Source organism: Dama dama, chromosome 12, assembly GCF_033118175.1.
Source record: "Dama dama isolate Ldn47 chromosome 12, ASM3311817v1, whole genome shotgun sequence".
Taxonomy (NCBI): domain Eukaryota; kingdom Metazoa; phylum Chordata; class Mammalia; order Artiodactyla; family Cervidae; genus Dama; species Dama dama.
Genome location: NC_083692.1, coordinates 44,048,125 through 44,065,122, shown reverse-complemented (window position 1 = coordinate 44,065,122; position 16,998 = coordinate 44,048,125). Strand labels below are relative to the sequence as shown.

Below are 16,998 nucleotides of genomic sequence, written 5' to 3'. Positions count from 1 at the left end.
CACCCTCTGCCCAAGCAGACAGCTGAGTAAGGGTCAGAACCTGAACCTGAACCAGAATGGATCTGGGGCCTCTAGTGAATGGAACTGGGTAAAATTCACCTTTGAGACTAGAGATTTAGTGCCTGTTGTCGTTACCAAACCGGCCAACTAAGAGACAGTGTTTCTCCATTTTGGCTGCACATTGGATTCACTTGGGAGAGCTTTTAAAAATCCTGATGCCCAGGTCAACTCCTCATACCAATTACATCAGAATATCTGGAGGAGAGACTAAGTATCAGGATTTTTCTTTTTTTCTTTCTTTCTTTTTTAACAATCCTGAGTTCATTTGAATGCGGGGCAAAGTTTGGGAACCACTTTCACAGATACTGAACCTCCCCCACCCCCAACATTTGCTGGTGCACTGGAAAAAACAGGAATAAAATCAGGTGTCTCTCTGCCCTCAGAGAAGCAGCTGGTTCCTATTTACATTTCCTCCTCTCAGGAGCTGTAAAGCAAATCTTTTATTTACACAGTGTGCGCTGAAAGCCCATGAGAGTCCACTTTGGAAAGCTGGCCTATTTTCAAATTAATTTCAGCTTCCTTTGGAAAAAAATAGCTCATGGCTGAGGTAATATGGCACAAGCCTTAAAACATATGCTGCAGCAGATGGGAAGAGGGCCAGAGTCGAGATGTAGCCCTGCTTTTCTGACTGTTCTGGTTCTCAGCCCTGCAAGAGAAATATCCTTGTATATACATGAATTTGTTCCGATTCTGATATGCTCCTGTGATCTGCCAACATCCCCCTCCAAAAAAAAAAAAAACCCAGCAAACAAAAAAAACCCAACTCTGTAGAAATCAGTATGTTTAACCTACTGAATATTGGATATACTAAAGATATTAGATGTTCAAAAGCAGTGCTTGTGAAAATTGTTTGATATATTGCTTAAGATTCTGTGTAGTAAAGATTGTACAAGTACGGATTTGAACAAAGCAACTGATAGTGGTATCATGGATACTAAGATGGGTCCCAGAGCCATTCAGTTAAAAAGTTTCGGTGGGAATTCTCTGGTGGTCAATCCTGGGGATTCCTGGGTTCAATCCCTAGTCAGGGAACTAAGATTCTGCAAGTTGAAGCACAAACAAAAACAGAACAAAAGAGTTTGTGCAAAGTGATGCCACTTGACATGCCTGCAAGATGCAGCATGGGATGCTGGGAGGGATGAGCAGTGGTGGGAGTCAAGGGACAGAAGTTCAAGCCCAGCTCTGTCACTGTTTGCCTATGAGCTCTTGGGTGAATCAGTTCATCTTCTGAACCTTGGTTTGCTGCTGTGGCTAAGTTGCCTTAGTCGTGTCCGACTCTTTGCGACCTCAAGGACTGTAGCCCGCCAGGCTCCTCTGTCCCTGGGATTCTCCAGGCAAGAATACTGGAGTGGGCAAGAATACTGAAGATCCTCCTCCAGGGGATCTTCCCAACCCAGGGACCGAACCTGCATCTCTTATGTCTCCTGTATTGACAGGTGGGTTCTTTACCACTAGCACCACCTGTGAAGTGAGAACCTTGGTTTACTTATTTGTAAATTAAGGAGTGAATTCTGAAAAGAAGACCTGTGGTTTCTACACATGGGGAGAAATTCTCCTTTGTTTTCCTGCACAATCTTGTGTTGGTGGTAGGTCTCTGGCCTGCCTGAGCTCCTGGCACATTTGCTGACTCACTGGGAGAAGACAGCTTCACTATTTTTGGACCTTTCTAACAGAATGCCTTGGGGCTTTCATAAAGGCATGAATTTTCTCCTCTTACGTTGCTTTAAAAATAAAAGCATTCCCATGAGTTAGTCGACTTTATTATCAATTTATTAATTAAATAAGCTGCTTTCTCTTTTTTGGCTTCTGTAAAGAAGATAGGGAAGTGATAGGTTATTTAGGGGAAAGTTATCCTAGAGATCATCTTTTTCAACTTAATTCTATTATCTAGCCATAAAATTGACAAATGATAGCACTGGAATGAGTTTATGGGTATGGTAATGCTTATTTCACCCCTTGGATGATTAAAAAAAAAAAAGATTTTCAGTGACTCATAGAGCAAAAGTGAAAGAGTAATCATCAAACTGGCAAAAAGAACCACACTTAGATCATGGAATAAACTTTCAAAGTTCTTTGGTCTCTAGAGAGCAATTTAATTGAAACATTAGGCACCTTTATAGATATGGCTGAAATTGGAGTAAATTTGATTTCACTGGCATTTCCCTATATTTAGGAATAATGATTAGATCATTCAAATAACTGCATCAACTAGAAATCAATATCTTAAAATATTATTCTTAGTGTGAGTCCCTGTAGAAAGCAAGAGTTTGAGTAGGCTACAATATTTATAAAGATTATATGATGTTCCATCACTGGCAATTAAATAGGACTTTTTGCATTAAACCTGAAGTGAGATGCATGTGAACTTCTTTATAAGTTGAAGAATGATATAAATGTATGCTATTTTTGTTGTTTTGGTATTATTCCCTTTCCTCACAGGCCCCAGCATACACTTGGCATGGTTAATCAATATTTGCTGTGGTTAGATGGAGCCATCACCCCATGTCACAAGACCAAAACAGACTCCCTAAAGATTTTCCTGCCAATGTGTCCTGTTTCTAATTATTTCCTTAAGTGGTTTTAGCTGAGCCATTACCTCATTTCTTATTCTGCTCTGTAAGTCCTTCAGCTTTCTCTCTGAAGAGAGCCTATTGTATATACTTCTGACTCACAGTAAGGGAGATACATATGTGACTTACATTGTACTTGCCTACATATGACTTAAGAGCTATTCTTAGGTCATTTCAGAGCTATCTTGTGTCCTCAAAGGCAGGCATTGGTCCTTAAATTCCTTCTGCAGCTTTCTGAGCATAGTGCCAAGGCTGCTATTGGAATAGATGTTTATTACTGAATAAATGTCTCAGGAAATCCAGCCAACCCTGCCTTCGCCCACATGAATTCTTTTATTTTTCAGCCTAGACACAACAGGTGTTTTCTCACTGAGTTTTATATCAGAGAAGAAAAGTAGCCTTTGAGAAAAAAGTACAAATAAAGCAACTATGAATACAAAGTTGTATGTCATAATACAACACAATACAAAGATGTATGTCATAATATGTCCTTTCGGGCATTAATTGCATTTTTCCCAAGAAATGTTGGCCTGTGACTTAAGCTCAGTTTGGTGTTCTCTAAACTGTACTAGGATCAGTTTTTCTTATTCCAGAGTAAAGAGGATAGCATGAATAAATTAAGTCTCTAAATAATGGAGCGGGGGGGTGGGTGTGGTATTAATTTTAGCCCTGAATCCCTACTCTTTTCTTAATGTTTCAAGAGAGCCCATTACAAGTGTTCAACACTAAATGCATGGAGTTTTAACCTTCTCTCTCCCCATTATTACCTAATGGAAATCCTAATGAGAAATCTAACCTCATCATTAGTCTCCAAACACTTACATCCTAAATAGGAAGTAGTGAGCTACCAAGAATCAACTCCTGCATATTCCTTTTTTACATAATGCTTTCTTAAAACAAGCAAAGAGACCTGGGAGAACCCATTCCTAGGGTGTGCACAGCAATATAAAGTGTTGTCCTAAGCAATGAGCATGATTCCTAGATGATGGCACATGGTGTTCTAGGGGACAGGCATCACACGTGGGCTGCTCCCAGAGGACATGATTCAGGCACTCTGAGCTGGAGTCCTCTGTGCTGCCCAATATTCCCAGCTCTCTAGCTCATGCCACAGGACCATTCTTTTCCTGGTTAGCTATCCTTCAAAAGTTCACCACTCATCCCCCACCACACATCCATTAGGATGGCTACCATAAAAGCAAAACAAACAAACAAACCCAGAGAATAAAAGTGTTGGTGAGGAAGTGGTGAAATTGAAACCTTTGCATACTGTTGATGGGAATGTAAAAGGGTGAAACCACTATGGAAAACAGCGGTTTCTCAAAAAATTAAAAATAGAATTATATGTATGCTCAGTTATCTCTGACTCTTTGCAACCCCATGGATTTACTTATAACTTACCAGGCTCCTCTCTTCATGGAATTCTCCAGGCAAGAATACTGGAGTGGATAGCCATTGCCTTCTCCAGGAGATCTTCCTAACCCAGGGATAGAACTAGGGTCTCCTGCATTGCAGGCAGATTCTTTACCGTCTGAGCCACCAGGGAAGCATATGACTTAATAATTCCATTTCTAGGAATATTCCCCCTACCCAAATTAAAGATTTTTGAGTCTTGAGATATTTGCATACCCATCAGGCATTGTTTACAATGGCCAAAAGGTGGAAGCAACACAAGTGTCCATAGACAAACAGCTGGATAAAGTGGATAAAGTGTAGTATTTACCTTCAATGAAATATTACTCTGCCTGATAAAAGAAGGAAATTCTGACACATGTTACAACATAGACGAAGCTTGAGAACATTATGTTAAGTGAAATAAGCTGGTGGCAAAATAACAAACACAGCATGATTCCACTTATCTGAAGTAACTACAGTAGTCAAACTCATTGAAACAGAACATACATCGGTGGTTGCCAGGGGCTGGAGAGGCAGAGGGAATGGGGAGTTACTATTCAATGAGCATAGAATTTCAGTTTTGCAAGATGAAAAGAGTTCTGGAAATGGATGATGTGATCATAGCACAGAAATATGAATGAACTTAATGCCACTGAACTGTACACTCAAAAATGCTAGGATGGCCAGGCTACTAGATGCCAGCCTATGACTATTGCTTTTTTTTTTTTTTTTTTAAATAAAGCAAGAGGAAGAAGAATACAAGATCCTTACACCATTGTTCTTTAGCTCCTACCCCTGATTGCAAGCCCCATCTATATGATCCCCCAGGCCCCTCATGGAGCAGGGGCACAATTCTAAAGGTACGAGCCTACTGTGTTATCCCTTCCCCTGGCTGACAATTAAAGCCATCTTTCTATTTCCTCAAAAAAAAAAAAAAAAAAAAGCTAGGATGGCAAATTAAAAAACTATTTTAAAAAGTTTACCACTCATCCAAAGTGGACCCAGGGTTGTGTGGAAGTATCAAGGCAGCATGACTGCTCACCAAATGTGACACATATATTACCAATTCCCCCTTTCCATGCCCATGACAAACACTATTAATCAATCATTGCAACATTCTTTCCTCCTGAGTCCAGATGCAGCCTCATAACCTTTCCCAACATAGGCTATTACCAAACAATTAGAGTTGACATGTCAGCTGTGGCAATGTAGAAGAAACTTGTGATGGTCTATGAAATCCAGCCTAGAGAGAAGAAAGGTATAATAATCTAAAACTTCATGAGATAGGAAAGATCAACATGAACTTCATATATTAAGAAAAAGTTCTTTTTGGCCCTGTCTTAAAAAGTCCCAGCAACTAAAATACAAGCAGTACCCTTGGCCAACATTACCACTCATTTGAGCCTGTATAACTTAGGTTTAATTTTCTATATTTTCTATACAAAGGAACCAGAATTCTTTGAAGGAGAATTGATTTCAACTCTTGGGCAGGAAAATTCAGAATAGGTCTAGAATAGCCTGTTTAGGAATTTGTGATTAACAGATATTCACTACTATATTTGTTGCTATTGTTGTTTAGTCAGTAAGTTATGTCTGACTCTTTGTGACCTCATGGACTGTAGCCCACCAGGCTCCTCTGCCCAGTGGGATTTCCAGACAAGAACATTGAAGTGGGTTGCCATTTCCTTCTCCAGGGGATCTTCCTGACCCAGGGATCGAACCCAAGTCTTCTGCACTGGCAGGTAGATTCTTTACCACTGAGCCATCAGGGAAGCCCCCACTACTATTAATATGTATAAATAAACAATGCAGACCTACTGTATATCACAGGGAACTATAGTCATTATCTTGTAATAACCTATAATGGAAAAGAATCTGAAAAGAATATACATACATATTTTGCTATACACCTAAAACTAACACAACATTGTAAATTACTATACTTCAATTTTTTTAAAAAAAAAAAAGGCTTTTGTTGCCAGAGAGCATAGATGCTTTAAAAACCACTGGATACAGTGCAAAAGGGACAAAGGAGGAACTTGGAACCAATTTAAACAGAAAAATCAATTATTATCAACTGGAACAACTTACGCAAATGGAAAAACTTAATATAAAATATTAACAAAGAGGGGACTGGTGGGCTATAGTCCATAGGGTCTCAAAGAGTCGGACACGACTGAAGAGACTTGGCATGCACGCATGGACGTTAACAAAGAAAGTAGTATAATCTTTTAATTTTTTAGTATAAGAGAGATAGTTTATACTGTTATTGCTGTCAATTAAGTTACAAAGTAATAAATAGCTAGTTTCTTTTCTACTTAATACACAGATATTTTAAGCATGGGTCTATTAACAAGTATGAATGTGAACCTGTTTCTATCTGTGTGAGCAGGAAAGATTGGGAACTTGTATGTGGGTCAGTCTCTTCAAAATTAAGAGCTAAGAGATGGTTGGATGGCATCACTGACTCAATGGACATGAGTTTGAGCAAACTGGGAGTTAGTGAAGGACAGAAAAGCCTGGAGTGCTGCAGCTCATGGGGTCGCAAAGAGTTGGACACAACTTAGTGACTGAACAACAGCAAATATGTATGACTGAGTCCCTTCGCTGTTCACTTGGAAAGATCACAACATTGCTAATTGGCTATATCCCAATACAAAATAAAAAGTTTTTTAAAAAGAGCTATATCATGAACATGATCAGCTTTTGTGGCCTTACATTATAGCAAGGAACAAGCAAAGTCTGTCAGTTCATTGTCACTAATGATTACATGTACTAAACAATGAAAAGGGCCCCCAAGGATGTGTTTCCAGATGATAAAATAGTTGAATGTCATACTCGCTACCATCTCCCCCAACAGAGCAATGATCCAGCTCTATTCCCTCAGCTTCCAGGGAATGAAACCTTCAGATGACCCTACTAATAAGGTACAGATAAGATAGAAATAAGGTTCCAATTATACCAAAGAGTTCAATATATCATAATGAAAAAAAAAAAGTAGGTTTAAGCCATCTGTTCACAACTTCTGGTAAAGACACTGAGTTTCAGAAAAAGAATATCTGAGAAACAGATATAAATTTTCCATGATATAACCAGCACACTTGGTAATTAAAGGGGCTCAAAACACTGGACTATGCATCCAGATCCCACAAGATTACCTGAAATCTGAGGGTTAATGATTTTGAACTTGCAACTTAACAGAGTGTCTTTCTTTGAGGGTATGGTAATGTTTCTCAAAACCTAAGAAGATTATATAGACTTACTAGAGCTGAGTAAAAACTGAACCCCAGGAATGTGAAAGAATAAGGATAAAAACAGGTTTTATAATTAATGAGCTAGTTTAGTGCTTTTTTCTTCTTTTTTAAGTATTTAGGTTATTTAAGGAAATTTGATATATTTGATTTATTGTTAATCAAGTTTTTGAAAGTTTCAGGTTGCAATCACTATAAATGATCAAGCAAATCTGCTTTGTTAAATCCGTAAATTTTGATGACTGTTGAATAAGTAGTATATGACTGTTTAGAGGAGTGTCAATTATGTTTAAATAAAAATTGCTTAATTTATAAGTTCAGAAACTAGACATTGAACAACACACAAATGGTCATGAATGTTTCTCCCCAAGCACAGAAGCTCACTGGACACTAAAGACCATCAAAAGATGAAACCAATTTGCCATCCCAGAAGACTCAAGGCCATTAAAAAAGATTTCTATTCAAATAAAGTACCACATGATGAATCTTTTCTATACAGATGGTGCTAATTTCTCAGATTTGGTGGGACTTTGCCTTTCGGATCAACCTTCAAGTGAAAGTTTTTGCTTCCCCAACTTAATTGTTAACATAGAGCTGTCAATTTCATACCTTTGGGCTCATCTGTCTTTCCTCTTGGGTTGGAGTCATCATCTTTTGTGGAATCCTTCAAGGTTCCGTATTCCTTTTCCATCTTAGCAGCTTCTTCCTTGGTACTGTCTGTTTCTTCATGACTCTTCTCTGATGGCACTGTAATCAGATTGTACACTGTTATAACCCTATTTCATGTATTAATTCCCAATGTAGAAATGAATTTTATTGAAATAGTATAGTTTGAGGTCAGACCATTTTTTGAGCTGGAAGGATCTTACTGATTACCTAGTCTGACTCCTCCCGCTCCCCATTTGACAGAAGAGGAAACTGAGGCCCAAGGAGGGGAGAGATGTGCCGAAGGGATGTGCTAAGCCACTGAGTTGGAAGAAGAGCTGGGTCAACTCCCCCACTCCCAGTTTTCTGGATTCTGGTTGTTTTTTTCATTCTACCACACTGTGTTATTCTCCTTATTTTAATCAACAAAGATACTCAAGTGAGATATGTCAGTTTCCAAAGTATTGAGCCTTGATTTCAAATGAAAATAACTGTAGTTGCCCCATCTCTCCTCAATGTTATTTTTGAAGAACAGTCTGTTAGAATAACATATAAGGATTTGGGGCTGTGGCTGGACTTCTCTCCTACTTCTTTCTTCACACTTCCTTACCCCTGGTCACCCTAACACAAAGAAGAGAATTGGACCCTTGCTGTCAATAATAATCCTTGCTCATTTCTCACTTAACATAACTGTATTTGTGGGATTTCCCTGGTGATCTAATGGTTAAGACCGTATGCTTCCACTGCAGGGGACAAAGATTTGATTTCTAATTGAATTAAAGAATCAAACCATGAAGTACGTAACCCCTTGGAAACAACTGTAATGCATTGCTGTGATCAGTAAACTAGGGAACATCAAGCAGTCTAATGATAAGCTTTTTTTTCAATAAAAGTTTTATTACTACAGAAAAATAGGAAAAATGAAATCAGTTATTGTCTTATTTTGTAAAATATTCACTACTAGTTTTGTGGTGTAGTGTGTGTGTGTGTATATATATATCTTTTTGATACATAATTTTTTCCTAGTTGTACAATTTTGTTCCTTGCTTTTGTCATTAGCATCATTATGGAACAATGTTTCCAGGTTACTAAAAACTGCTTGAAAACATCATTTTAAAGGGGTATGTATTCTACCAAATATATGTACATAACCTCTGTGGTAGGGACACAAAATTAAAGTATGAGTTTGCAATCTTTTCTCTTTTTGCCCATCTTGCATCCCTGAAAGGCTACCCCATGTCATTTGACATGCTAAGCAGGGTGATGGGTGGAGATGTAGGGGTGAAGAAACTGAGACAAGGGCCTAAGTCATACCACACAGGGCACAGGCTGTCCCAGAGGAGAGAGCAGGGGACAGCAAGGAAGGGAACAGCAGAGAGGGGACAGAGGGTCAGGGACAGTGGTCTGGGTGATGGTGATCTGGGCAGAGAAAAAGATAGCTAAAGGAGAATCTTAGATAGGATTGTTTAACCTATGACACAGTTCTCATCTTTACCAACAAACCACCACCTAAAAATCTTCAGTAAAGCCTTCGTTTCATTTCAGTGCTTCTTGGGATCAGAGTCTAGTGAAACTGGCCAAGGTTATAGCTACTTAATCCTTTGGTTGGATTTCAGATGTTCAAACTTTTTGAAATCTGTAATTCTTTACCAATATTTACTGACATTTATGATTTACCCCTCAAAAGGGTTATTTTGCTAAAGGCTGGAAAATAAATAGTAAAAATCATACCTGGGAAAAGTTTGCTCTTATTGTCAGTAACATTTTTTTCTAGTTTATTCTTGGTCTGAAGAGCAATAGTTTCATCCAGGTTTTCTGGAAGAGGGAGGAGAAGAAATAAAATGTTATGTCTTGAAAGATGATTTCAAAATTCTACTAAAAATGTTTATATCTCACCCAAAATATCACAATAGCAATTCCACAATGTTAACAATGCTAGTTGACTTCTCTGGTGGTACAGTGGATAAGAATCAGCCTGCCGATACAGGGGACACAGGTTCAATCCCTGGTCTGGGAAGATTCCACAAGCGGGGAGCAACTAAGCCCGCACATCACAGCAACTGAGTTCCCGTGTCTAGAGCCTGAGCTCTGCACCAACAGAAGCCAGCACAACGAGAAGCCCACACACCACAGTGAAGAGTAGCCCCTTCTCATCACAACCAGAGAAAGCCTGCACAGAGCAAAGAAGACCCAGTGCAGCCCAAACCAAAACGAAACAAAAAAGCAAAACACTGCTAGTAAGATGCTTTGATGTGGATTATAGTTCTAGAAATCATTGACTCTCAGGATGGAAAGGCATACAATTAGAGGTCCTCAAGTTCAGCATCCTAGTCAGTCAGTTGCAGAAGTCTCTTCCACATTTCTGGCCAGTGCTAGAACACATCCAGGGTTGGGGACTATAATGAACACCTGTGGTTTTGGTCTACTCAATGTCTCCTGGTAACTACATTTTGATTTTCCTTTGGAAAGCCCACACCTTTCCCACTCTCAGTATATTTGGCTCCAGTGGTGGCTCAATGGGCTTCCCTGGTGGCTCAGATGGTAAGGAATCTACCTGCAATGTGGGAGAAAGTGAAAGCTGCTCAGTTGTGTCCGACTATTGGCGACCCCATGGACTATACAGTCCATGGAATTCTCCAGGCCAGAATACTGGAGTGGGTAGCCTTTTGCTTCTCCAGGGAATCTTCCCAACTCAGGGATCAAACCTGAGGTCTCCCGCATTGCAGGAGGATTCTTTACCAGCTGAGCCACCAGGGAAGCCCAGACCCCAGTTCAATCCTTGGGTTGGGAAGATTCCCTGGAGAAGGGGATGGCTACCCACTCCAGTATTCTGGCCTGGAGAATTCCATGGACAGATGAGCCTGGTGAGGTACAATCCATGAATAACTCAGGTCTGCCTCCCCCATCCCTTGGGCTATAGTTCAAGGAGAAGCAGATGACTTAAGCCAGGCCAGTGAGATTCAATGCTAGGAGAAAGATGCTCTCTTTCCACGAGGATTGCTATACCATGAAGATGTGAGTTTGAGGCTGTGCCAGCCATTTTGTTTCATAATGGAGTTGCTTACATGGAATGACTCAAAATTCAGAGAGTCAGTGAGACGGAGAAGGAACGGATTCTCACACTTTGGTGGGCTTCACAAACGTGAAGCTAGACTACTCCCACCCTTGGACTTTTTGGTTACATAAGGAAATAAATTCCCTTTTTGCATAGCCAAACAGTTGGATTTCTGTCACTCGGAGCCCTCACTATGAGGCAGCTAGTTCTATTGTTAGTCTTAAAATTTTTATTTTCATTAAGATAGAGCACTGTGTAAGTTTAAGGTATACAACTTGTTGATTTCATACACTTATATTCTGCGAAATGATTACTCCCAAGAGTTAGCTAAGACCTCCGTCATATTAAGTGTCTTAAGGGTGAGAATTTCTCTACTCCTATTAAGCTGAAATCTGTATTCTTGTCTTTGTCCTAATTTTGCTCTTTAGAGTAACATCTTGTAGGTGTTACCAGATAGGAATCTAGACTGTGACCATTTCAAGGCAGCAGTGAATTTGAATCCATACCCTTGGTATTCAGTTTATTTAACCAGTCAAATATCCATCTCACTAGTAGGACAGGGATATGTGCAAACAAGCATTTCTTTAAAATTAGTCTACAAAGATTCCATTATTTGTGTTACTTCTCCTCAAGAAAAATTCTTCCTTCTACCCTACCCCATCCCTTTTTGAGATGAAAATCAGTATATTCTATTGTGTGATGCCTTCTGCTTTCTTTTTTGAAATAGCAACCACAGCTGGCAACCTTTGTAGTCACCACATACTGTTGGGACCAGAACAGAAGTGTAGACCACTGATCATTGTCACATGCTGCAATGGAGGAGAAGAGGTTAGTTAATTCTCTTCCTTCTACCCACACTGCATCTGAGCCCCCAGGGGTCTGAGAGTATACCTCCATGGCAGTGGAGGTCAAAAGCCAACATGCTTGTACAGAAAATTCTTTACGTACAACTCATTTTCTGATTGTAAAAGTTATACATCAAAATGATAAGAAAATTATAAAGAAAAAAAATACCACTTATTTTACCCAGATCATATTTTAGTATAATTCTTTCCAACTTTATGTATGTATGTCCATTTAAAAAAATTTATTTATTTTTTATTGAAGGATAATTGCTTTACAGAATTTTGTTATTTTCTGTCAGACATCAACATGAATCAGCCATAGATATACATAAATCCCCTCCCAGTATATCCATTTTTTAACACCAAAATTCAGGTTATGTTCTAAATGGCTTTAAGCATCCAACATTATATCATGAACATTTCCCTATGTCCTTAGTCTTTCTGAACCATATTTATTGTTTATAAACATACAATTATTAAAAACACAAACATTACAAATAAAATTTAGTCTAAGTAAGAATAAATAATTTAGATAGTCTCCTCTTGTGGGGTAGCATGGTTATTTCCATTGTTTTGTTTCTATAAGCCAGTGCTGTCCAATAGAACTTTCTGTGATGATGGAAATGCTCATTTCTGTGCTATTCAGTATGGTAGCCACAAGCTATCTGTGGCCTTCAAATGTGTCTAGAGCAAATGAGAAACTAGATTTTTAATTTTGCTTAATTTTAATTATTGTTAATTTATTTTTTTATTTTTATTTTTTTTAATTATTGTTAATTTAAAAAGCAATATGTGACTATCACATTGGATAGCATACCTATAAATAATAGTGGAATAAAAATAAAAAACAAGGTCTGGGGGAGGGGGATACATGTATATATAAAGCTGATTCATTTCACTGTGCAGTAAAAACCAACACAACATTGTAAAGCAACTAAATCCAAATTAAAAAAAAAAACTTCATTTGTTTTAATTATGCTCTTAAAGGGTAAGAATCAGTGTTCTTTCTAATTTGTGAAACTGTAGTTCAGTGTTCACAACTTCCAAGATAAAATAAATTCTTAAAAATTGAAAAAAAAATAGTAGAAATACCTGGGTTGCACACAAGACTTTGTGGCAGATCTAATTTATTTTCATAGGATAAATGACTTAAGTGTGGAATTTCTGAGTCACCAAGTATTAACATGAAACAATGATTGGTTTGAAGCAATGTTTTTGATCTACTATTAAGTGGGTAAAGTAGGCCACAAAGTATGGTGTGTAACTTGAGCCCATTAGAAAAAAATAAGAGAAAAATATGACATAGGTATGTGTGTGTGTACACACATACAGAAAAATATCTAGAACGATATAAATCAGAATGTTACCTGGATGCTAGTATTATGAGTGATTTTTCACTCTCTTTTTAACATCTTTTTACATTGGCTATTTTTAAAGATAAATATATTCTTTTATAGTCAGAAAAAAAAGAGTAAAACTAGTTTTCATGTAGAAAAAAATGGCATTTATACAGAATAACTCTGGATTACTCTGTTCTACGATATCTTCTCTTCCATTTAATTCTCCCTCCCCTGTCAGTGATCAGAGTAAGGGGCCCTGAGTTCATCTTGCCCAAAGGACATCTAAGATGAATGGTATTTGTTAATTAACTAAACCAAAGCAGGAAAACAAAAGCCTTTTCTTCCTCTTTTAACAACCTGAATGCAGAATCAAAGATTGTTTCAGCTTATCTATAAAGTTTAAGGAATCAAGGGTTGACAAACGTTTTCTATAAAGGGCCAAAGAGTAAATATTTTTGACTTTGTGGGCCACACAGTCTCTATCTCAACTACTCAACTCTCTCACCGTAGCACAAAAGCAACCATGGGCAACACTAAAACAGAGGAACATGTCTGTTTCAGTAAAACTTTACTTAGAGATGCTGAAGTCTGAATTTTGTTTAGTTTTCTCATATCACAAAATACTATTCTTCTTTTGACTTTCTTTCAACCATTAAAAAAATGTAAAAGCTATTTTTAGTTTGTGTGCTACACAAAAATAGGTCATGGGACAGATTAGGCCCATAAGCAATAGTTTACCAGCCCCTGTTATAGGTAACAGAGTCTCTGATCTCACAGATACAAGACTGAGTTCCAGAAAGATGGATGCTCTCCTGGGCATTACAGACGTGGTCTGAGGCAGAGCTGGGAGCAGGAGGCAGAGCTTCTGCTGCCCAATCCAGTGCTCCTTCCTCCTCACCACACACAGACCCCACTGGTTAAAATCAAGATGTTTACTCCCAACCATGTGAACACAATTGAAAAAAAGAAAGACAAATTTTAATTTTATCTCTGAGGAAATTATTAGAAAATGTTAGTAAAACAGAATACAACAGAGGTGAAATGTTTGTAGTTGAACTGGATCTATAAAGAATTGAAAACGTCAGGTTAATTTTATTTGTAGACATTGTCAAGCTGGGCAATTCTGGTAACCCAGATGAGTCAGGCTATTTTGGTATAAATGATCAAGTTAGTAAAATAATTATTCCCAAATCTTGCATTCATTTTGGACAATGAAAACTAGCCACTGTGAAAACAAAAGAGAAAGGACTCTCACCAAGATAGGAAACACCTTCTTCTGGCGATATGGTGCCATATTTTACCATCATCTTCACAAAGTCAATCAAGGTTTTCATGATAGTAATCAGGGTTTCTTTCTCTTTTGCCTCTTTTTCTGTATAAAAGGACAAAATAATTTTTTAAAATGGTGGCATATAGTTTCATCTTTTAATGTTAATTTATGAAGTACAGCAGCTTATTGAAATAGTTCTCCCTACATTTATAGCTAAACCATTTAGAGTTAAAATATATTTATGAAAAGCCCACGTCTTGACTGGGAATATAGGACAATGTACTGATATACTTAATTTTTTCACAAATGAGTAATTATAACTTTTCCAAAGAGGTTTACCATAATCTAGAATATTTTATTGATAGAGTAGATGATATAGTTTGCAACCAGGAAAAATAGAAACTCAAAGGAAAGTTAGAAGATTGGTAACCCAATAACCCTTCTCTACTCATATGTTTTTGAGGGCAAGATGAGCTCTTTTCATTAATCAAGCTTAATATTTGAAATAGGAACACACATGTATGTTTAGTTTTTAAATGCAAGGTTGATTTTTTAACATGAGTATAGATTGCTCTCTAACCTCGATTTCATTTCAAAGAATATACACAAATCGTGAAAATATTCCAATGGTACAGAAGTAAACAATGAACACAATATTCTCTTCTTCCCCCTCCCCCCAACGCTTACTTCCTATGAGCAAAACCACTATAGGTTAACTTCCTATAGATTAACCACTGTTAACAGTTTCTTGGAAACTTCATATTTGACATACTGTTCTGTATCTTGATAGAACAAGGTGACCAGTGATTCCATAGTAGTTCAGTGGCTGCATTAATTCTAAAATCAGGAAAAAATCTATTTCCATTTTTGAAGAAAAGTAAACCTGTGTTGCTAGAGGACAGCTTCCCTACTCTTTTTGCTGCCGTGAAGGATTTTCTCTGCATACTTCTTCTAGCCTTTCCTCCCAGCTTTTCAGCCTTCTCACAGATGGGGCTGGTAGCCAACAGCCATTAGTCTACATTTCTTGACTGATGGGCATTTGGAGTCTTCTTTCCACTGCTTTGCAACAGCAGAAGGCAGGGACCTGGAAAACAGGCCTGGTTTATAAACTCCAACTATTCTAGGACTAGAGCTGTTCTGAGAGGTAGACTGAGGGGTAGGGAATAGGCAAGCCCACTGCTGGTTCTCACACAAAGCTACATTCTACAACTTAGTCTGTATCAGTGTCAAAGATACTTTCATCTTCTGTTTTATTATTTCTCAATTGGATCAGACCTTGAGTGAAAAAGATGGGTAGTATCAAAGCCCTCAGTATAAATATTTAAAAGTTTATAAAAATAAAGGCAAGAAGGAATAGGGTCAAGGAAACAGTAAAGACTAAAGCACATAAAATAAAAAATATTCCACATGATGGAATCTGAAAAATACCATTTAATAGTCACAAACTTGGGAGAGAGGAGGGTGGGAGAAGAGATGGGGGAGAGAAATCGTGGGAAGTGCAGGTAAATGATAACTTCAGTAGTCACATTATTTGCTCAAGGTCATATCCATAAAAATATTTAGTATCATGCTGATGCACTTCACTAACAAGAAGTGACTCACCAAGATGACAGAGGTTCTGAGCTGGGTATCTGCCAACCAGTAGGGCAAGAAGCTCAGAATGGACCCTCAAGATGCATAAGCCCTGCAGACACCAGCAGGGGGGCTGGGTACCATCTGGTCAATGTCTGGGACTGAAGGACAAAAGGATGTTCTCCAGAAATAAAAGCTCACGCTAAGGTCACTTCTTGGGAAAATACGTTACAATTACAGAAACCTTTATTACAAATGTTCAGTCTGGGGATGAATCTTTAAACAGGAGGAAGAAAAGCCATAAGTCAGTGCAGGGCATCTATCTAGACAATAACAACAACAGAAAATTGGCACATTATTATCCTCCTTGCAGATTAACCAAAAATAAACATGAACTGAAATCTTCAGTCAACTCATTTTGGTGCACTTAGAAAAGAGAATACTACACTAAGGATTTCATTTTTTAGAAAAGCAAATCATTTCCCAAGTGTGTTTTGAGCTCCTGACCTTCATTAGTCCAATGTTTAGTTCACTTCAATTCATTTGAAGACAAGTTGAAAATATCTAAAAAGCAAAATTCTATATCATTTAAAAATAATAAATTATGTTCCATACACTGTTCTACTGAAGGAGGAAAATAAAACCTTGAAGAGATTTGCAATAAAAGCTTTGGCTGAACTGGGTCAGGCTGGGAACACTCTCTGATTCATCCCTACACGGGTACAAGGTTCACTCCAATACCAGGAACACAGCATGTGTTCAATACCTGTTTATTGAACAAATAAATGAACCCTCTGTTAACATGAAGATTAAATTATCCAGAAATCCCACCTTTCCTGATTATCCTTTCCTAAATATTTCCATGACTAGCACACTTCTTTTGAAAAAAAATCGATGAGAACCATTTTCCCCGAGGCCATAATATATGTCATTGATGGTTGAATTTAGAAACTGAAAACAGGAAGAAAAAAAACCCACCCACACATTTCCTGGAATTA

At 38.0% G+C, this 16,998-nt stretch overlaps 2 protein-coding genes across 5 annotated transcripts in view; one reads left to right on the top strand and one right to left on the bottom strand.

Annotated features, from left to right (window-relative positions):
• Positions 1-16,998, top strand: part of LOC133066267 (immunoglobulin-binding protein 1-like) — a 61,473-nt gene that overhangs the window by 7,605 nt on the left and 36,870 nt on the right. For 2 of the 4 annotated variants that reach the window (XM_061157156.1, XM_061157157.1), the window contains exon 2: positions 11,701-11,801. The exons of the other annotated variants lie outside the window; for them this stretch is intronic. In XM_061157156.1, coding sequence (XP_061013139.1) covers positions 11,701-11,801 — 101 coding nt within the window. The remainder of the gene's footprint in view (positions 1-11,700; positions 11,802-16,998) is intronic. 4 annotated transcript variants of the gene reach the window in all.
• The window catches only part of SCG3 (secretogranin III), a 38,956-nt gene that overhangs the window by 9,445 nt on the left and 12,513 nt on the right, over positions 1-16,998 (bottom strand). Inside the window, exons 8-10 of the mRNA XM_061157155.1 lie at positions 14,414-14,530; positions 9,650-9,733; positions 7,883-8,020 (exon numbers count right to left, since the gene is read on the bottom strand). Of these exons, the coding sequence (XP_061013138.1) occupies positions 7,883-8,020; positions 9,650-9,733; positions 14,414-14,530 (339 nt within the window). The remainder of the gene's footprint in view (positions 1-7,882; positions 8,021-9,649; positions 9,734-14,413; positions 14,531-16,998) is intronic.